At 37.6% G+C, this 23,009-nt stretch overlaps 1 protein-coding gene across 4 annotated transcripts in view; it reads right to left on the bottom strand.

Annotated features, from left to right (window-relative positions):
• PDS5B (PDS5 cohesin associated factor B) overlaps positions 1 to 23,009 on the bottom strand; it is a 112,545-nt gene that overhangs the window by 51,148 nt on the left and 38,388 nt on the right. For all 4 annotated transcript variants that reach the window (XM_035542709.2, XM_035542711.2, XM_035542712.2 and 1 more), the window contains exons 7-13: positions 21,701 to 21,781; positions 19,429 to 19,569; positions 8,173 to 8,288; positions 6,380 to 6,474; positions 3,940 to 4,085; positions 2,848 to 2,999; positions 1,135 to 1,248 (exon numbers count right to left, since the gene is read on the bottom strand). In XM_035542709.2, coding sequence (XP_035398602.1) covers positions 1,135 to 1,248; positions 2,848 to 2,999; positions 3,940 to 4,085; positions 6,380 to 6,474; positions 8,173 to 8,288; positions 19,429 to 19,569; positions 21,701 to 21,781 — 845 coding nt within the window. The remainder of the gene's footprint in view (positions 1 to 1,134; positions 1,249 to 2,847; positions 3,000 to 3,939; positions 4,086 to 6,379; positions 6,475 to 8,172; positions 8,289 to 19,428; positions 19,570 to 21,700; positions 21,782 to 23,009) is intronic.

Genomic DNA, 23,009 nt, shown 5'->3' on the forward strand with positions numbered 1-23,009 from the left:
AGAGATGCATTAGAGATAGTCTACAAAACTGAAAATCAGCACACTTTCCAGGAAAAATGATCTAAAAATTAAAAAAAAATCTAGTAAAAAGAATTTTTTAAAAAATCACTCATTTTTAAAACTTCTAGAATCCACAAGTAAAGTCAGTCCTATTTAACTAACTGAATATACTGAATCTTTAAAATACATACTGCTGCATACGCCAACTGTAGAATTCAGAAGTTATTTGTTGCGTGAAATAACAAGCACTGAAAAAATCCCATTCTGCACTTTGTTTAGCCTATACCAAAATTGCTAGAACAGTAGCAGCTTTTATTTTTAATACATTATTCTTTATTTTACTGTGCTACACCGTTGTAACTTATGCAGGCATGTTAGACAAACTCAGGAGATTCAAACACAAATTTCTCTAGTATTTGAATGCTGTGGGTGGGGTTTTTTTTAGCCAATCTATGATAAACAGTCTCCCACATGAGAAAAATTACATTTAATTTTCAAGTGACTGAGTACTACTAAATGAAAAACAACGTAAAACTAAGTAAATTCAATCACAACAATGAACATTACAGCAGCAAAACTGGCATTATTCAAATTCACATACATGCACTAATTTTAAGGCAAGTAATTACCTTCTCCAAACAAAATTGGAAGTAAAATGAATATTGAAGGAGAAGAGACAAACAAATAATTCCTTCCCACTCTGGAGTTATCCTGGCTGCCAAAATGAGGAGTATGTTGATTCTTAAATCTTCAGATAAGATCTAAAGCTAGTCAACGCTACTAATCTGTGTTCTCTCTTTCAACACATAAAAGGACTAACATGCACTCAAAAGCTTTTTGCCAGTTCTTTGGCACTACTATTTTTTCGCTGTTTATGGTTAAAGGGTACCACACCTTGTTAAAAACCACCCTATTAATTTTTTCAAACTCTCATTTGAAGAGATTACAACATACAGTATTAATACATACTGTACAATACATACAGGAGATCAATACATACAGTATTGCTATATTCCATTTACTAATAGTTGTTGAACTACTTTTGTCCACTGGCTTAGGGTACTCATAACAATTTAGAACCAACTTACAATGACTGTATTAAAAATTATTTTGCAAGTCAAAAATAGCACGTACTTCACAGCATTTGAATCCAGTGTTGCATAAAGGTAATACAAACATTTCATTCGTTCATTTGTTTCCAAGTTGTGAGGGACCATGTACTGAGCAAAGATGCGTTCAACAAGTAACCTGAAAGACAGTGTTAAGGAACTGTTAAGCAAGAAAGGGGTCTTAAATTGTTAAAGTGTTTGTTCAGAAATTCTCAGACATCCTAGAGATCAGTTGTGGCATATAAAGACATATTTATTAAAAAAAACCTAAAAGTCAAGTCACCTAACTTCCAATAAAACTCAGCATAAATTAAACAAAAAGACACCATTATGGAAGACGTACCGTTAATGCTAGCAGTAGGACATTTAGGAGATGACATTATCATTATCGGATTTATTAACCCAGATAGAAATCAAAGGATTTTAGAGAAGGATGTCTCTTAACTGTTGGCCCAAAGGATAAGTATTGCAGTCAATTTTTGAACTGACCCCATATACAGGGCTTAAAGTACGAGGAAAAAAACAGAAAAAATAAAAACAGTCACAGACCATTACACGTTATCATGAAGCCCAGAAGGAGAATTCAGATACTAGTCAGAAGAAACTGGCTTTTTCCCCACTCCTCCCTGGCCCCCTTCTTGAAGGGCTGAGTTTATCCCATTTCTGTTGCTTCCACAGTAAAAACGCAGGTACATTCAACAATAATTTTGAAATGAATGAAATTAATGAAAGCTTCTGCTATGACATGGAAGGTCCTCATTTAGAAACAGGAGAAAAAGGATTAGGTCTGACAGTTACTTAGGACAGACAGTGAAATAAAACAAAAGGAAAACCACACCCATGTTTCGATCATGTACGTTTTTAGGCTAGAAATGAGAGTAAAATCCTCATCCTTACACACAAGCTTAAGTTACTAGAGTCATCCAATGGGATCAGGTGGTCAAAACACAAACCCAGCTAGCTTAAAAAGATCTTGAAGTTTAAGAAACTGTGAATGAATAAGACTGGACCTGATGATCCAGACAGTTCCTTCCACTTCCATGGTACCAAGAAATGACTGATTATTTTGCAGGCAACTTTTTAAGAGTGTAAATTTTTGAAAAGATTTGTATGAGTTTGCAATGCCATTTGTATTTGATCATGCTGTGAAGACCAAAGATCCATCTCCAAAGCCAACAAGTCCAATTGCTTAGTCAAGGCAGACTAGTTCCCAAAGTAGTTCCTAATGTGCAACTGTTTTTCAATACAAACAATGAAATAGGGCATACAGCTGGGATGACAGAGTCATTGCTTTCACCACAAATCACAAGGCTCTAATTCTGGGCTGTTATCATACAGAAAAACTAACCTTCCACAGAGTGAGATGCCTTAACCATCACCACTATATTTACTAATTGGACTTGCAAGTCCAAAGCAAGTTTGTTACGGCAATTTTACTTACTGGATTTTAACATAAAAATCAGCAAGTTACTGAAAGGTAAACAAAACCCTCCTTTATGAAAGCAGTGGTGAAGTACAGGTTGGGAATATTTCAAAATTTTCAGCTTCTTACAATCACTTTTGGCCTTATACAAGCAGAAGAAAACAGCAAAGAACAAAATTTGGCTGTGTAAGATTATGCACTTGATAAGAACACACACAATTATCAAGTCATCTTCTCGTCAGCACTTAAGCTTGAAGGAAAAACAAGATACCACAGTTATCCACAGAAAACCCAGCTTTCAAAAGGTGGACTTACCGATCATCAATACTGTTCTGATAATATATATGCAGAAGTTTATCTTTTATCCATGATATCTGTTTTGCAGCTTCTTTTCCTGCTTCTGACTGTAATGAGTATTTCTTGTATATCTGTGCAAGTCCCATCATAGCTTCTTTCCTCACTCTCCACTTGGGAAAAAGAAATAGTACCACAGTTTAGCAGTTCAAAACTCAAATTTGAAAAGACTGAGGAGCTTCCTGGTATTTTCTATTCTTCCCCAAAATAAAATAGTTTAATTGAGTTATAAGTACAGTTTCTTCTCATTAAGACAAATACTGCATTATATCTATTATGCTAAGCATTTCAATGTAGGTAACTACTATGCAAGTACGCCTCTTGATTTTAGAATTGTTACAAGTTTAAGCCAACACCCTTTTTCACAGATCTGCATCAAATACTTGAGATTGTATTATGTCTGCACCATGGGAAAGCATGTCACCAAATGAAAAATCAGGTGATAATACTAATTTTAAGTTTGCCATTAACAGCCTCGTTTACCATACTCTAATGTAAGCAGAAAACATCCTAAGTTTTGCCGAATAACGAAACATAGCTAAACTAAATTTCAAGGCTATTCAAACTTGAAAGCTACTACACCCATTTGCAGTTTTTCAATGAACTAATTAAAGGCAGACAACGTAGCCACTTCTGACGGTGGAACAATTTGCATTAGTAATCTACCATACATTTTGAAACTTGTTCTCAAAATATCATAAGAAAAATGTTAGAATATCTTACAAGGGTCTCATTTTACTCAAAAACTACTATGAAAACTAGACAATTGGAGTGACATAGTTGTTCTTCGGCATATAGTATTTTTTTGATCATACTACATTAAATAATAATACAGCACAATAAAAAATGTTGCATTCCAGTCAGGGGCAAAAGCTATTTCATTAAGTACATTGTCTCGAAATTTTTTGCATTATATGGGTTTTCGTTAGTAATTTTAAAATTAGCTCAGCATTCTTAAGAAGCTTTGCTTTTAAGAAAAAGACAGCTAATTACAGTAAGATACAAAAGACTAGAAGTATAATGCATAGCCACCATTAGTACTTAATGTCTTACCCGCTTGTCCAGTGTTCGTTCTCTGACAAAATTAAGCAGGTGATCATTGACAAGCAGAAGATCTTTTTTAGCAGCAGTAACTATGGATACTATAACATCATGCCTTATTGCCTCTTCAGGATCATGTGACCTTACTTTAAGATATTCTGGGGAAATAAAATAAAATAAGCACTTCAGTTGAGGTATACAACTTCAGATAACTTTTATTTCTCTAGCGGCTACCCAATGGACAGAAACAGAAAGCCATGGGTTTCTACAGTTTTGAGTACAGACAGTAAGAAGCCACTAATTTTTCCTAAGATTAACTGGAATGTGAATAATAAACTTTTTATTCACTTAGAACACTCAATACTTATGTTTCTGGCGTTAAGGAAATAAGAGTTGAGAGATTCAGTTATTAAAAATTATTTCTTGTAATAATTAGTTATAATCTACATTTGCAACTATTACAGTCCAAGAGAACTGCATCTATAGAGCTGAATAGATGCTGAAGTTCTTCTAAGAACTTGACATCCACACTACATACACATTTTAAAGTCTTACTTCAGGCTAGAGGCTACTCTCTTCCTGCAGATTCCTATAACTAGTTGACAGAGCACATCAGTTGCACTCCTGAACACAACTTCTGTACTTTCCCAAAGGAATCTGGTTCACGTGCTCCAGAACACTCCGCAGTGTGAACCACGTGAGCATAGCAAGCAGGGACAAATCAAGAGACATACTTCAGAAGCATGCTCTTTCACCAAGCTAAAAATGCTTATTTAGACAAAACCTAATTCATTCAACATAGAACAGTTTTTTTCTAGATTATGTTGGCATATTGCTACATATTTGGTACTACCAGAAATCTTACACCATCAACATTTTAAGATTTCTGCTTATAAATATCAAATGTTTTAGCTGCTTAATATCATTTTAGAAAACTACCAAAGCACAAAACAGACCAGCAAAGTTCATTTATCTTTTTAGAAGTACGTGTTCTAGGTTAATGTAGTCACACACACAGGCAGGAAAGCACACCAAAAAAAGACATTAAGATCACTGTATGCAGCATACATCAGTGAAACGCTGAGAACATAACGAAACCTTGAAAATTCAAAGCTTGCTCTAAATAAACCAGAGGTTACTGCACTCTTATTACTGTTCAATGAAGAGTGAAAATTTTCAAGTCTCATCTGAAATACTGACTACTAACATTGCTGGTAATCAGTACAAGTGTTGGAAAAGCACATCAAGAAACGAAGCTTTGTATTTATGGAAGTTATGAAATTTAAAAATCAAATAGCTTTTAAAAATTGTTCCACATGAAAACATAATAAACTAAAACAAATGAAGACAATTGCCATTGTGCAAAACAATTCTTTTCTTCAACATCAGTGAGCGAAAAATTTTATGAACAATTTGACTTTTATAAGTATTGTGGGGAGAGAGAGGGGCAAGCAACATTACATTTCCCAGAGGATACCATTAGAGGGGGCACAAAGTCTTTCAGCAATGTCAAAAAAAAAGGAAAAAGGAAAAAAAAAGGAAAAAGAAAAACTTGAAAATACACCTCTGATAAGCTTTACCATTCCATTAAAGAAAGATCCAGAAACTATTTTCTTTTTTTTTTTTCTCTAAAAAAACCTGCCTTAACAATACAATTAACTATGGGATTATGGGATAACTATAGCTTGCCTGTATTTGTATGAACTGACAAATGTTCAACAGGCAGGAGTGCAACCCCATGCAATTAACAGCCCCTTAAATTTTCTGCTTAGAGGAAATGGTCAAAGATAACACCTCCAAAGAACAAGTGGGAGTTTAGTGATCAGGGGAAGATACTGTCTTCATTATAAGCTTTGAAAAAAATCAACCCATTCTCTTTAATTGCACTTCTGCTCATTAAGAGTGGGATCTTATTATTGTCTATCTCCTTATTGTCACAGGGAGCAACAAATACTATATGCTTCTACCCATGCCAGTTGCTTTCTTCCTACAGAGGTCTTGAACTGCCAGTTGATTTTGGTACAAAGGAGCAGAAACCAATGGCTGTGGTCACAGTTCCAAGGACTGTTTTGATACTTTAGACAGTTGCTGCATAATATTTACACATTTCTGCTTTGTGGAACCCATGTCTCTGTTCTGCACCCTAATAAATGCCATGACTGTTTTGTTTGGCAGGCTTATTTTGCCTGGTCTCATGGTGTTTAATTTCAACAGCAGTTGGGAATGCAGCTACTGTAAGAGAAGGAGGGTGCTCTCTTTGATTAAGGCATTCTTCATGCACAAACCCCTTAGCCTGAGAGCAGTGTTCAAAGCAAGGGACTCTGCAATTTGGAAATCTAACCTCAATTGTCCCCTCTATAACGTCACAGAATGTTACTAAGGATGACAACTAACCTTCCTGACTTCTCCAGAGACTTAAAATTGAATTTTAATGTTATAGTAAATCTGGTACCTGTTAAGTCTTTTGCTAGGTCAGGATGGTTCATAAGGCAGTGACTTGCAAATTTCACACATTCAAGACGAATAGGTACATGGATATCATTAAACCTATTTAGAAACAAGACAATGTATTACAACAAGAAAAAATATCATTCACCAAAGCAAATAGATCATTTCCACACAGTCTCAAACAATCTCTAAAAAGATTTTTATGCCTCCCATGCACAGTTACTTGTGCAAAACAGCTCTAATTTTATGGTATTAATTTGAATTTCTTTAACTTAAGAAAAAAAGTGCTGTACTCATGTATTAATTCATGTTCTATACAGGAAGGGAAATATCTTCTCCTAGTACACATGAAAAACTCGGGGCAGACAACAGCTATTTAGTGAAAGATGTCTCACACATTTTAAGTATCATTTCTCTGATGCTCCACTTAGTTAATCATGAACTATGTATCTGCAACTGAAAAAGGTTTTAAGATTGTGATGTTGTTCTCCTCTTTAAAGACAGACAGCAAACCAATCTAACCTAGTACAAATTTCTTCCAAAATGGATCATTCAACTTCTGTAAGACTTGGTTTTAGAAGACTGAATTAAATTTGATGCTTGAAACCTAGTACATAAAGTTAAGCATGAGAAAATAAGTATTTTTATAACAAAACTATTGCTGCAACGAGAGCTATGTTGTTTTGAAAGATAAAATGCATTTTGAGGTCATCAAAACACCTGGTTTTAAACAACTTAAAAGCAAATTTTGGAAACATTTATTTATCAAATACAAAGGCTTTAAGAAATGTCTAAGTAAAAACTAGGTACTTTTCTAAATGAAGAGAATTTAGGAATGTCTTCTCTAGTAATTACTATTGTAACTTATTTAAAATCCTTGAAAAAAGTAAATACATATATGTGGTTCATAACTAATGGAAAATAGTAATTGTGAACAACGGATTGCACGTGACCATATTGTTTCACATCATAACACAATGAAGTATTTTTCTTTGGGTTCAAATTTGGGATTTTTAAATTACACGCAATATTTGAAATGTTACATACTATCAAGAAAAATGAATTCCTTCAATTAAGTTTCCTGTACTTTTAGAAGTAGCATTTGTTGAGGACATTCTGGTTTTGATATGATCAAATGCTAAATTACAAACTACTGCATTCATAATAATTTATAGGATTTATCCTCATTTACTCAAGCCAAAAGTATTTTCACCATAGTATCCATATTTAAGTTCCTTCCGACTACAAGCTCCAGCTTTATTTCCTATTTCAAACTGGTAGAATATTTTAAAAACAAAAGACTAAGTGTGTTTTCTGCATTGTAAATACTACATACCTCCTTTAAGGCACACAAGTAATTTAAAAAATTGAAATCAGTAAAGAAATACTGTACATGAAAGTCACAAAACCAGACCTCATAATATCTGATAATGCAAATGTTATCTGATATTATTTTATAATTAATCCATCATTGAATATATTTTATAATGATTCCATCATTTGTTAAAAAATTCTAATAAAATGTTATTTTTTCTTGGCAATAGCAGTAAAGATAGTTGCAAAATATGAATTAAAAAAGGATGACTTGTAATTGTTCACTCTGCAGAATCATAAATGCAGAGGATATATATAAAATAATCTCCTTAGTGTTATCTGCCAGATTTCAGATAAAGCATGAGGATATCACACTTAGCTATATCACTTGAGGAAAATTAAAGAGGTAGAATTGAAAAATATTGAATTACAATTCTTTGATTTTTTTTTCTCTACTGGGAAGAGAACTAAAACAGCATATACCTTCCCAGGTAGCACTGCCAGAGCGGTTTGTTCTGAGATGCCAACTCGGAATCCTTTGCCCCAAACATTTTTGCTAGAAGTTTTACAACCTGGAGGCGTTCTTCATTGTCATTGCTCTGGAAAATGAACACAATTTTTAAAAAACAGAAAAGTAAACCAGCCATAAAATAACACACCCCAAAAGCAAAATACTGCTTTGAACAGCTTTTAGACTATATAATAACAATATACTTACACAATTCAAAAAAATCATAATAAAAAATAATAGGTTTTTCTTGTATACAAATGTGTACCTTGAGACAAAAAAGCCTTCGTTAATGCTGGAAGAAGACAAAACAATGAAGGCAGTGAAAACAATGCAACGCAGTGACAAAAAACCTACTGATCAATGCCTGGTGGTAAATGTGGATGTATAAATCTTTTTAATCATCATTTATAGGTGTTGCTGTTAGGAAATCTGATAACATGCTTATACAAATTTATACAAATCAATCACAGCATAAAAGTCACAAAACTCATTTTACTTCTACCTACACGTAAAAGTATACAGTTCTCTTGAACAGTTTTATTACAAACATTTAATTAAAAAGTTTTCAGAGCACAGGTTTTTAAAGGACATCAGATTGAGTACCCAAGATCTGACACACAGAGTATCTGGTCCTGGATTTAAAGTCTGTATTTAAGCCTGTATTTAAAACTGCTAAGTTACAACAGATGCTTTTCTTTCATATTAAAAAAAAATTAACACTGACAAAGATAAAACAAGACCTTCTTCAGTACGTTTTCATCAGCACTGGTTTGCATTACGCTTGTTTAGTACAATACACAGCATTTGAAGCTTAAAACATGCTTTGGAAATGTGAGCTAATATTTGTGCAATTAATGCGTATTTGCAGTTCAAATATATTTTTTTCTTTTGCTTATTAAGAAAACAACTGGCCGCAACAGTTCTTTGAAAATAGGGCAGTGCAGTCAAGTTGATTGAACACGTTGTTATTCACCCCTTATTATTTCATTCCTCTTTCTTGTAATAGACATGAGCTTTTTCAAATAATGTTCTTTTCCACCATCTTTGACGCTCTTATTAGTTCAACATCACCTTCTGAATTTGACCAAAGAATAAGAGCATAATGTAGTTGTCAGAGTTCTCTGACAACACCAGCCTTAAAGACCAACTGTTTCTCCTGAGTCAATACCATAAATGGGCTGAAAAGTTTTCCCGTATCTTCTTTCAATTCAGCTCCCTAAGAATAGTCAAAGCATATTTAAAATCCTTTTAAGTACCAGAGCAAGACAAGGATGAAGAAATCTGACACTGATTTATTACTACATTACATGAAACTATAGTGCTTTTGAATACACCTTAGTATTTAATATTAGCAGCTTTAATAGTAGTTATTAACACTTTTTGTCTGTATTTGACTGATTTATCTGACTCAAATTCAGACTGACATTTTACTGAGTCATCTACAACCTCCTCTTAAACTGCAGTAAACGGTATCTTTTCTTTTCCTGAGTTTCAGCTTACCAGTGTCCGTTACATAACAGATTCAGATGCCCTAAAAGAACTTTAACTTTTTTTCCCCAGCCTGTAGTAGTCCGACCTCCATTACTCATATCCTATCCCCTCCTGATTAAACCAACAAAATATTGAAAGTACCGCACACCTCTGAATTTCTCTAGGCAATCAACACAGATGCAGAGCAAGTAACCCTGGAAGAAGGGCAGTAGCAGAGACACTAAGCATTCAACTGCTTTATTGCATAGCCAGAAATATAGAAAAAAATTGAGATACCTTTTAACGAATTAGCCAAAGAAGAAGCTTTCACTATACTAGGCAGTAATCCAATTACACGATAAGCACCCATGTTTATAGACCTGCTTGTGGAAACAACGAATATTTGTGATTATAGACCAGGACTATTTGGTATTTTCTCAATTTGTGCCCAGGAGTTGGTCTCCTTGAGATATTCTCATTTAAGACCCTGAAGGTAATAAAATCAACCTGTAGTTGTTAATAAATGAACAAATCACTGTCACAGTCTCTCTCCTTATTCTACTTTAATCTACTTTTTTTCCCCGAGGAAAAAAATCAGTACAATAAGCTCTAGAAAAACCTCAATCCTTCTCCATCCTATGATGCATTGTGTAACTTAATCGTCATGTTCTTCACCTTTTCTCTTAGGTACGATCCGACACTCTTCATGCTTAATCGTGTTCCATAAAGATTCACCAATAAAAACTGACACTGAACATTGTTACTTCTAATTCCCAATACCCTGCTCCCAAGGCTGCTGCTCTTCTGCCTACGTCTTATGATGTGTCAGTAACCACTGAAGTTGGTCAGACTGTTATAAGTAGGCAAGCCCAAAAGAATAGGCAGCACTGATAATCTGGGCAGCTTTACGAGTAGAAGTGGACACAACCTGAAACTTGCCAAAAAATTTAACTACCATGTCCAGGAAGACAGGCAGCTCTAAAGTAATACAAGCCAACAATTTGCTGATTGTATTCATTAGGTAACATTGGTTTAGTAGAAAAGTAAAACAAAGACAAATAATCCATTACGGTTTTATTCCTAAATACCCCATTCACGAGCTTTTCATTCTCTGGGACATTAAACGGATATTTAATTTCTGTAATACCAATTTCTGAAAATCAAATATCAAATTCAAATGAAGGGACATCAGTTTCAGTTACAAGTTGACCTACACAAGAATAGTCTTATCTCTGTTCTCTCCTGCACTGATAGTGCTTCTGTGTCAGTGCTAGATCTCTAAACACATCACTTTTTAATGCCAAGATCAGGCATTAATGGCTGTTCCTCATCAAAGAGGTTAGCTGGATGAATTTCAGTGGGTGTTCTGCTGATCCCACAGTCCCATTTCCAAAATAAGGTTAAAAAAACACCAATGAGAGGCAAACGATTTTTGACACAGCTCTCACATAGTGTTAAATTTTAGCAATATTCCTTTCCTGTTCAGACAGGAAAGCTGTTCAAACCACGGGAAACCAGCACTAGCAGCAGCAGCAACCGCTGTGTCAAGAGGAGTACGTGGCTTAGTGGGTGACATGGGTAGTAGGGTGATGGTTGGACCACATGATCTTGAAGGCCTCTTCCAACCTTAATGATTCTATGAGACTTGCAAGGTAGTCAGGGGATTTCTTTGCCCCTGACACCCTTAGTCCACCAGTCATATTCCCCTCAGGGAGGTTAAGCAATGGTGACCACTTGACAGGAAGTTATATCTTCATGTCCCCTGTGGTATCAGCACCAACCAGGAGGATGCAGCTGCCCAGACAAACTCCCAAGGGAACATGCAGCCACCCAGACCTCCAGCTGCAGCATGCTTGTGTTTTCTACCAGTGCCTGAGGACAGCAGTGAGAGTGTCCGAGGGATGTACACTCTGGTAGAAGAATTGCTCAGCTTGGTGACTGAGCTTCGGGAGAAAGTGGGCAGTTTGAGGAGCATCCAGGAGTCCAAGCATGAGATTGCCTGGTGGAACCACACACTACCCTTGCTGGAACAGAAACAATGACTAGGCATAAACACCAAAAAGGGGATCCTTTACCCTCTCTCCACCAACCAGAAGGCAGTGGGATTAACTTGAGAGATAGAGGTGAATGGAAACAAGTCTCTGGTCCTTCTCATCTACCTTGCCTTCCCAGATGCCCTTACACAACAGATACGAGACTCTAGAATAGGAAGGACAGGGTCACGATGAGGTGGATGATGATCCATCTATGCCAAAGGAGTCACCAAGGTCATTCTTTGCCTTTAACACCAGTGATGGGTGCTGGGACCTCTGGAGCCCTGGGTTGGAGGACTGCGACTAGGGAGTGATTAAGGTCCCAGCTGGTATTGAACTTGAACGGCATTTGCTGCACTTAAATCTATGGGTTCCAAAGGTTTTCATCCCAGGGTACTGAAAATACTGGCCAATGTTACTGTGAAATCTTTCTGGGAGACTGAGAAGGGTCCAAGTTGACAGAAAGCAAGCAAATGTTGTTCCAGTTTTCAAGAAGGGCAAGAATGAATACCCTAGTAATTACGGGCCTGTCAGTCTCACCTTGATGTCTGATTAAATTATGGAGAAAATCATTCTAGGAGTTATTGAAAAATGCTTGAAATTCAATGCATTGACTGGTTAAAACTGACATGGCTTCATGAAGGGAATACCTTATTAATTTGATATCCTGTCATGACAAGATTATCCATAATAGGTATGAAGGGCAGGCAGTGACATTTATTTTTTTTGGTGGGGGGGGGTGGGTGGGGGGGTGGAGGGGTGGAGAGGAGGATGAGAGGGAGAAGGGGAGGACAGACTACCACAAGGGCAGAGGGGGGGAGTTAATTTGGCAAAGCTCTTAGTACTATGTAATGGTTAGGCTCTAAGAGTTGTAGTAAATTGAGTAACCTCAGGCTGGCTGCCAGTTATTAGTGGCGTTCCTCAGGGCTCAATTTTAGGGCCAGTTCTCTTCAGCGTTTTATCAGTGACCTGGACACAGTAGTTGAGTACACAAAAAGCAAGTTTGCAGATGATACCAAAGTGGGAAGAGCCCTTGCTTCCCTTGAGGGTAGAGAGGCCATACAGAGAGATCTTGACATACAAGAGCACTGCGCAATGAGAAACCATACGAAATTTAACAAGAGCAAGTGCCTGATTCTGCACCTGGGACCATGTAATCCTGTACGCACATGTAAGTTGTGACAAGTGGATGGAATGCTGTCCTGCAGAGAGGGATCAGGGGGTTTTAGCTGATGGCAAGCTCGACAAATTAACAATGTGCCCCAGTGACCAAAAAGGCCAACTGCATCCTAGGGTGCATCAAGCACAGTTTATCTAACCAGTCACAAGAAGTGACTGTCCCACTCTACTCAGATACAGTGTGGCCTCACCTTGGTTACTACGTGCAGTTTTGGGTTTCACAATACAGTAAGGACATACAAATATTAGAATGTGTCCAAAGGAGTGCAACAAACACTGTGAAAGGACCAGAAGGCATGACTGAATAGGAATGGCTAAGAATACTCTTTGGTTTGTTCGGTTTAGAGTAGACAGAGATGACCCCGTTGTTGTCTACAGCTTTGTCAAGAGAGGGAGCAGAGAGGAAGGTGCTGATCCCTTCCCTCTGGTGACCAGCAATAGGATGTGAGGGTATGGCTTAAAACTAATCAGGTTCAACAAGTCCAAGTGCAAGGTGCTGCACCTGAGTTGGAGCAATCCCAGACAGGAGCACAGACTTGGAGAAGAACTCACTGAGAGCAGCCCTGCAGAGAAGGACTTGGGGGTTCTGGTCAATTAAAAGCTTGACTCAGTGTGCACTTGCAGCCCAGAAGGCCAACTGCATCCTGGGCTGCATCAACAGAGTGGTGGGCAGCAGGTGGAGGGAGGGGATTGTGCCCCTCTGCTCTGCCCTCGTGAGACCCCACCTGAAGTATTGTGTTCACCTCTGGAGACCCCAGCACAAGAAGGACATGGACCTGTTAGAGCAACTGAAAATATTCTTGGGACAGATAAGACAAAAAAGAAAAAAAAAGAATAAAGCACACAAGCTGCACATTTCAGAGAACACCAGTTACTGCCAAGCATTCTTCATTCAAGTCAACACATACAATTCTCAACTGAAGTTACCTGTCATCTTGACCAACTGGTCAATATTTGAACCAAAGTGGCAAGGTGGTTGAACACTAGATGGCCACATTGTTTAGATCCTGTGGTGGTTTTACCCTGCTGGCCAGCTCAACTCCATCCACCACAACCGCTCTCTCACTCCGTCTCCTCAATGGGAAAGGGGAGAAAATATGATGGAAAAGGCTCAAGGGGTGAGATAAGAACAGCGAGATAACTCACTAATTATCAGCACAGGCAAAACAGACTCAACATAGGGAGATTAATTTGTTGCCTACTACTAGCAGACTAGATTAGTAAAAAACTAAAAGCAAACTAAAAACACCTTCCCTCCCCATCCACCTTCTTCTACATCCTTCCCCAAGCGATGCAGGGGAATGGGGGCTACGGTCAGTCCCTGGCGCTTCGTCTCCGCCACTCCTTCACAGTCCCTCTCTGCCCCTGCTCCCCGTGGGGTCCCTCCCATGGGATGCCGTCCTTCCCGAACTGAGCCTGCGGGGGCTGCCCACAGGCTGCAGCTCTTCAAGAGCTGCTCCCACACGGCTCCGTACCACGGGGTCCATCCCCCAGGAGCAAACTGCTCCAGCACGGGTCCCCCACGGGCGGCAGCTCCCCCCAGACCCCCTGCTCCTGCGTGGGCTCCTCTCCACGGGCTGCAGCTCCGGCCCGGGGCCTGCTCCTGCGGGGGCTCTCCATGGGCCGCAGCCTCCTCCAGGCCACATCCACCTGCTCCACCGGGGGCTCCTCCACGGGCTGCAGCGTGGAGATCTGCTCCATGTGGGACCCATGGGCTGCAGGGGGACAGCCTGCTCCACGGGCCGCAGGGGAACTTGTGCTGCATGCCTGGAGCACCTCCTGCTGCACTCACCTTGGGGGCTGCAAGGCTGGTGCTCACTCCTCTTCCCCAGCTGCTGTTGCACAGCAGTTTTTTTTCCCTTACTTAAATCTGCTCCGAGAGGCCCAACCAACATTGCTCACTGGCTCAGCTCTTGCCAGCAGCGGGTCCCTGTGGAGCCGACTGAAACTTGCTCTAATCTGACATGGGGCAGCTGCTGGGTTCCTCAGAGGCCACCCCTGCAAACCCCCTGCTACCAAACCCTTGCCATGTGAACCCAATACAGATCCAAAATAGTAAATATGCACAACAGAGCTACTGAGGGACCTAAACTCTGTCACAAGTTCTATACTAACAGTTTCATATCCCACCATACGTAGCCAAAAATTTGGTCACTGACAGGAAATCCCTTGAATTTTTCTACATTAAAAATAGATAGTCTAGAACTTTCATAAGATCCTTGTCCCATGAAGACAAGGATCTCTTGAAACTCATTCCACTCCAATCAAAGACGTTACTGGCTGATATTGCTTCACGCTGATAAGCACCAGCTCGCTAAGCATGTGGTCAAAGAGCTCCAGAAATTAATGTCATTAAGACAAGAGGAAGGTGGCTGGTGTGGCACTGAAGTGCCTGGCACCCATCGCTCTTGGCAGAACTACAGTGAAAAAGCCTCCCAGCAGTGCCAAACACAAGAAAATGGGGGGCGGGGGGGGTGTCATAAGTGTGCACAGAACTAGAAAAAGGCAGGCAGCACAGAAATATTTCGCCATCAGCACCTCTCTCTTTTATATTCAGTTCAGTATTTCAAGTCGTTCCGAGAGGACGTCAGTGGTAGCATACATCTCAGTCTCGACAACATTACTACAAGTTAATTTACGATGAGTGAGCATTTTACTTTGGGTGGAGGAAGTGTAGCTGGAAAGCCTCCCCTCAGTGTAAACTGACTCATCCCATTCACAGAACAAGATTCTTCAATAATCACGTCTTCAAAACCTGATCAACTGTCTCCTTGATGTACCTCAAGTAAAAAGGAAGGAAGGATGGATAAACTTGAACGTATTCTTCTTTAATTCCTCAGTAATAAGAAGTAAAATACATATATTGTTAGAACATACACAAGGACTTTTTCAAGGGCAATCCCTCAAAGTTGTTAACAATATTATCATACTTCCAGGAATTCCTGTCTTCTCTTTAGATAAGAATTTCCCACTTTGTTGTCAAATGACGTCCCAAAAATTTGATTTTTTTTTTTAAATTATTAGTATTTTTTAAAATTACCAGTAATCGAGTCTCTATAGACTTTGCCTTTGGTAGGGCCACGTCACATTTTTCTTTCTTTATATGGATGACTAATTACTCTTCCCAATCTATTTTAACGCCCTATGCCCTAATGCTCCGTTGCTCGTCAGGCTTCACATGACATGGCCAGCATATTTTAAAAAAAAAGTTTAGCATCTGTACAAAACCAGCCATTTATCATTCCTTACTAGTAAAAAGATTTTTTTAGACAAGTCAGAAGAATTTACAAAGAGCTCTTTGACAAAAATGGCTTAAACTGAAAAGAAAAAAAATATTTTAAGAAACCGATTTATTTCTTTTCAAATGAGGTTCCATTGGCATGATAAAAAACTGGGTTCTATTCGAATTCATGCGGAACTTGCCAAGCTTGCACCTGAAAATATTTTCTAAAGCATCCCACTGATTCAAACACTTGGTGTCTAGCTCAGAGAAAGTCTACAATGAGTCTACTGCATCTGGCCAAAATTTTTCTAACTGCTTTTAAAGCCAATTTTAAAGTAAATGCACATTTTCAAAAACAGAGCAATCGCCCGATTTATCTTTGAAGACGACCTTTTCATATGTCCACTTCCATTTGTTCAATGCATGCAAGATTAGGTCATCTGACACATTCTTGCTCCTCAAAATTTACAAGCCAACCAATGAGACGGGCACAGCTTTCCTTCAACACCTTCCATTTTAAGAGTAATACAAACCCCTTTAGCAGCAGAGAAGGAATATGAGATCCTGGAACACAGTAACTGTCACACTGCCCCATAAACATTTGAGTATCACCCCTAGTATTTGAATTCTATTATCACACCTGTATGTTCAAGAGCAGTAGCAGACAATCTCAGAGAACAAAAATTCAACGTTTCTGCAAAACTATGCATGACCTAAACACACTCCACAACCTTCTGTTTAAATATCTAGTGGAGAGCACATAGCACATGAGCTTATATGGCAAAACTCTTAAGCTATGGGCACAGACAAATACACACCATGTACCAAATCTGGAAAAGCCAAAGCCATCTAAACAAACTTTGAATAAGATACAGAGCTCATAAACAGAAGTTTATGGTTGTTGTATCTTTAAATTTAATTGACCTTCATTCAAAAAGCTAACTCCCCTCTCCCATATTTCATTAGGGACTGCCAAGCTTATCTTTGTCCTGTGCTGCCCATTTGACCCAAGGCTTCATCAAGCTAATAGGGATACTGCTGTCCATTTTTTTTCATTCAAAGCAGCACAACATTAGCTGCCTTCCACTGTAAGGTGCTAAATTTTACTGAAATCACAGTCTCTTCTCCAACACTAATAGGCAATTTACCTGGACCTGAATTCGAAGTGCTTGACACTAGCTGCCACTGATTAGTATAAAGCCACAGCTGTTGTTGGAGTGGAAAATACTTAATCATCACTGGCAAGTCTGCATAAAGAAAGAACTTGTGCTGATCTCACACAAACTGACTGTATTTCATTAATATTTCAGAACATTCATCTTCAGAATACCCTTTTAACCTCAAAATGCCCTTTTAACCACAGGAAGACCTCTCAACTCATTTAAAACAGGATTATCCTATTTTATACGAGAGTTTTTATGTTCTCAGATTTTTTTTTAATCCCTTTTTTAATATAAAAGATGCGTCAAATTGCATTTGACAACTGATAGGACAAAACAGGCATATATTATTTGTGGTTATAACTTAAGTCACCCAAAAAAGGCACTTCAAGCGACAAGACGATTCATACAGTAGCAGTACCTGCACTGGGAAGAGCCGCAAACAGCACTGGAGTTTAACAAGAGATAAAGCATTAAGTAAGAGCAGTAAGAATGTAGCTACTAAAATTTACATCTCTTGGAAACATTTTAACACTGGATATTACAAATGCTAAGTGTCAACCACATTACCCTTAGGGTTTTAGGCCTCAAGAAAAAACTAGACCAAGGTCTGAGGAGATGAAAAACAGCGAAATACACGTTTTTGATCTCAGAAGAATATACTAACCAAAGAGCAGAAATGCAGACATAAAAAATGTCTTTTAAGTTAAGAGGTATTAAGAAACTAGGGAAAGGCTGAGAATCAAAATCACCCAGTTGAAGGAACAGAAGTTCCTAGAGCACTAAAAGAAAACAAGTTGACATGTGTTCCTACTAATCTTACTGATTCCAATGGTAAAATAGGATACAAACGAGAAGCAAGTATTGAAATACTGGCATATGAGAGTCAACGAAGGAGCCAAGCATGACACATTAGGAGCGCAAAGATGATTCAAGAAGCTGCAGTTTTAAATGGACCTAAAGATGGAAAGATTACTGCAATTATGGCTATGAAAAAAGGGTGCAGCACCAGTTAAAATTAAATCTCTTGAGTAACAGCTTCAGAAATAGTGTTTTTACTGGAGTGAGAATAATTGTTCTCCACCTCCAAGAACAGATATTAAGGGCTGAAAAAAGGTGTGCTTTATAAAAAGACAGCAAGAAGTAAACTGGGCCCCACTTCTTTCATAAATGTGAATAGAAAGATACAGCCACTAAAAACAACTTGTACAACCATGTAGTGTATCTACCCAGGAAACATTAGCGAAAAGATAACAGGCATGAACAAGCCACTACAGTAATAAACATTACAATGAGAACTGGCCACAGGTTCTACAAAACTAAAGCCTCTCCTCAACAATTAAAATATGTGCAAATTTAGAAGTCGCCCACTGCACACTAGTTTTTAAGTTCAGTAAGTAATCACTTTCAAACTTAGCAATAAAGTAATCAAACTCCCCACTTCCACAGACGTCTTGTGAAATGACTAAATGAATAAAGGTGGAGCAGAAAAAAGGAAGTATCAGCTGTTATACTGAGTCTCTGCAAGTGATGGAGATGCTATGAAACAGTAGAAAGTCAAAAAGGGAAAAAAAAAGCTATTAAAATAGGTACAGTGCAAACACAAGCTATTTTTCAGATGGAAAAAAATCTTAAAAAAAATAGAGATCATTGTAGCAATGAATCCAAGACATATTTCTATGTTTCCACCTGTGACAGACTTCCTATTTAAAGAAAATAGTCACTGCATCAGTTTCCATTAGCAGTGGGCCCAGTTTATCCCTTCCAGACCTCACTATTGTGAACAGATGTAGTTTCTCTGTACAGCTAGCAGCACAAAGTACTTTCAACATATTAAAGCCCTTCATAACAAATACTACAGTAAACCAAGAGAACAAACCAGATCAGATTCAAGCCATTAAAAAAAAAAAAAATCGACTTGTTGTTTGAAAAACAGAAGCCTAAAAACATATGCACACAGACGCTGTAGGTTAATACAGTTGAAGTTAAATTACTCTTAAGCACTTTTATGAGTATTCTTTTAAACAATGCAGACTTGTTTTACATATAAATATTAGTTTCATATGCCAAATAATTTGTGATGAACTTGTCAGTACAAAATCGTATCAATAGTGAAAAGCATACATGTGTTTCAAATAGACAGAAAGTATAAGAAACACTTACCTTAAGTTTGAATTCAAGCTGGGGTAGAACAGAAAGCAAGAGGTGACTGTCGATATTGTATAGCTCCAGAATAAGGTCAAACACATGCTCTGACAGGTCACTAATTGATGTTTTCCCAAGCATAAGAACCTGATTGAAGAACTAGGAAATAAAAAAGACTCTATATTAATAACACAAGTATACATACACTTTTCTAAATGCTAAGCCTGTCTACTGCTAAATCTACCCTGATAATCTTACAGTAATAAAAAAGGGGGGTGGGGGGGGCAGAACAGGGCTGTGTAGTTGAACTCTTAAATATACAAATCTGTTTTGTATTCAAAATTACACATAAAGGAAAAACATATGAAAAGTAAAGAAAAGTAACGCTTAGTTTACTGTAGCAAGGCTACAAATAATTTAAGCAACACAGCTTTACAGGAGTCCCACTGCATCAAATCTTTTTATAATGTGACTATATGTACAGTTATTGCACTACTAAGAATAATCACTTACTCTAAAATCATTCCAACCTTTAGACAAAACAAAGCTGAAACAACTGGCTAGCTGATAGGTTAAGAAGTTGTAAACAAATATGTAGTAATTAGTAACTGACTATTCCAGAATTTATATTTACAAGCAGCATAATGCAGCTGTAAAGCAATTATTTCTTAATAAACTTGATGGGTTTGAGAGAAACTTCATAAATATCAAATATTAATTCTATACGACATTCAGCTATATCCTCTCCAAATAGATGGGTAAATAACTAAATAAGGAGTCTGCTACCTCCTACTTTGCGGGGAGGGGGGTGGTAAGGCATAATTTTGCAAATTCGTATTCTCTTTGGGTGAAAATATTACAAGTGTGGCTAAACAGATTATATTATTTCCACCTGCCAGCAAGGTGACAGAATTCATTTAAATGGCACTTCAATTTCCTTTTACAAACTTAAGCATAGGGGGTAGTGATGCTAATCAGTCCTGACAAGATTAATCATTATCAGTAAAGAAACTGAAAACACGAAAACAATCCGTATCTAGGTTATAAAGTGAATCCCAACAAATGATGCAATAAAAAAAAAAAAAAACAGGTTCCAGTAATGTTGATTAAGTAAAAACTGATAGGTGTATTTCATTAGAAGTTAAGACTCTCTAACCATCTTGTAGAAAAGTCTTCCTTTCCTGGAAGCAGAGATGTCTGGAATGTATATATTCCTGGTTAGACAATTAACTCCTCCTGTGTCTTTAATATATTTTAAGAAAATAATGCTCAAAGAAACCAGACAGCATACTTCCCACTTGTGGGAAACCAAGAACAGAAGAATGCATGTGCACATTTTCCGTAAGAGGAAGATTATTATTGTACAGACTTCCTTAAGACCACAACATGTCACCCAGTTTGTAATCTAACCTTGCAGCCAAGCAACATTAAAAACACATTCCCATGCAATTCCTCCCCAAACAGCAGGTTTGACTAACAGGTTTGGAGTGAGAGTTTTCACTAAAATTTTTCTTGAATCTTAAAAGGTAACTACTTCCCAAATACCACAGGTGTTACGAGTCAGAAAGCAACAAAAAGCATTAAAGATTTTCCACTGTTTTCAAGCTCTTGAGGTTTTGGATACATGTCAGGAGACATGCTAAATCCTTAACTACTTTTAAAAAAGCATAATTCCTTCTCCTATTGTGCAGCTTAATTCAGAGCGTACTTATGCCTGACCTTTTCTGCCTCTCAACCCTCTTCTCCTGCACAGACTGTGATGTCTTTTACTACGCTTAACTTGGCTACAGTCCTCAATCCACTCAATTTTCCTTCTTGCTATCTATTTTTAGTGTCTATCTCCTCCTCTTCCTGTGACAATGGCATTGAAGTTCTGCTCTGTCTTCACTTTTTTTTTTTTGGCAAGGAGACGAGTGAGACTATTTAGAAGTAAAGAAAAGAACTTTGCCACAAAAATAATGTGTTTATACATATTTATCAGAACAATACATAAATACATTTGGTCTTCTGGTCACATTCAGGATTAGAGAGCGAGGTCCCCCAACACAGCAGAAAGCGAACTACCCCATTTTAGTGAACAAAATTGTTAAGGGCTTATTAGTTTCTATATGGTAAAGAAACAGACTCAAAGGGAAAGTGCTTAATTAATATAACAATTAACTCAAAGAACAATTGAGACTTTCTAAAGTTACCCAACCCTAATTAACTATATATAATTTATTCTTTTTATAATACAGCTTAGTGTTCAAAAATTCATTGATTTCCATATTTGCTTGCAGTCTTCACTTACATTAGTAATGTATGGTTCAATTGCTTGTGCTGTCCTCTTCAGTAAAGCCTTTGCCAAATCATAGGCTTGCTTGTTTAAATTCTGAAAAAATAAAACAAAAATTTTAAGCACATATATTATCCTTAAAAAAATAATCATGAGAGTTCATATTTACCATACACTAGTAAACGCATTAAAGAAATAGCCTCTTCTTTTTATACTTTCAATAATAAAGGTAATACAGTCAGATCAAAACCAAGTCCAAACAAAGCTTTGAAAACTTCACTGGTGATGTTGAGAAAGCTTTCCCCATAAATCAGTTTACTTTTCAGTTGCCCTTCTAAGCTTGACACACAACAATGTCAGTTCCTGCACGTTACTGCTGTTCTTTATCAGCTTTGCCCAAAACCAGAAAAGCACTGCGAAGCAACTTTGAGGCATTTACAGTCAACACAGCCTCTGAACAGGACTGTGATACCAAGTACAATTCTGCCTTTGCATCAAGCAGCCACCCATCAACCATCAGCGCAGTATCTCTATAGCGTCTCCCAGAGATGCTTGGTATTTTGGACTCAGAAGAAAAAACTTCAATCCATGCGCATGAAGAAAAACTAGTTTCTTGATTTGTTAGGTTCTTGTTAAAACATTACAAGCCATGCCTTCCTACCCCTCCATTTCTTTAATTGGGTTATTACCATCATCATGTCCTCCCCATCACAACACAAAGGGGATGCTACCTACTTTCTCCAATTTTTATACTGTTTTCCAAAAATTGTCAGAACAAAATGCAACCTAGCCCTTGACACCCACTCCAGACTTCACTGACACAAAGTAATTGATACCAAAAAATACATATAACCTTTTAACAGCTAAAAGTCTCCATAAAAATACAATCCTTCCTATTTTGATGTCTTTGCAATTTAAAATAATAATTAAAAAAACACAGCATATTCAAAAGAAAACAGTTTTAAAGGGTAGCTTGGTTATGTACCTCATCTATAAGAAGGAATATCTATATTGTTTTAGCATAAAGAAAAGCAAACACAAGATGCGTTGCCACACCCAGATATATACACAGAACTTATATATCGCCTGTATATGCTTAGTCTGTGTTGCTATCTCAATTTAAAAAAATTTTTTACAAAGATGGATTGTTTCACATCCATAATTCCAGAAACTGTATAGAAATACAGGCTTGTAGACAGCAGCGGGAACAGATTAACGTTTTGTGTTAATATAAAACAAAAGAAGTCTTTGACTTGCCTACTGACAGAATTAAGTGTCTGAAGTCAGGACTATGAAGTCCAAGTCTGAAGTATCTATTTCACTC

The sequence above is a fragment of the Cygnus atratus genome, chromosome 1, assembly GCF_013377495.2.
Source record: "Cygnus atratus isolate AKBS03 ecotype Queensland, Australia chromosome 1, CAtr_DNAZoo_HiC_assembly, whole genome shotgun sequence".
NCBI lineage: Eukaryota > Metazoa > Chordata > Aves > Anseriformes > Anatidae > Cygnus > Cygnus atratus.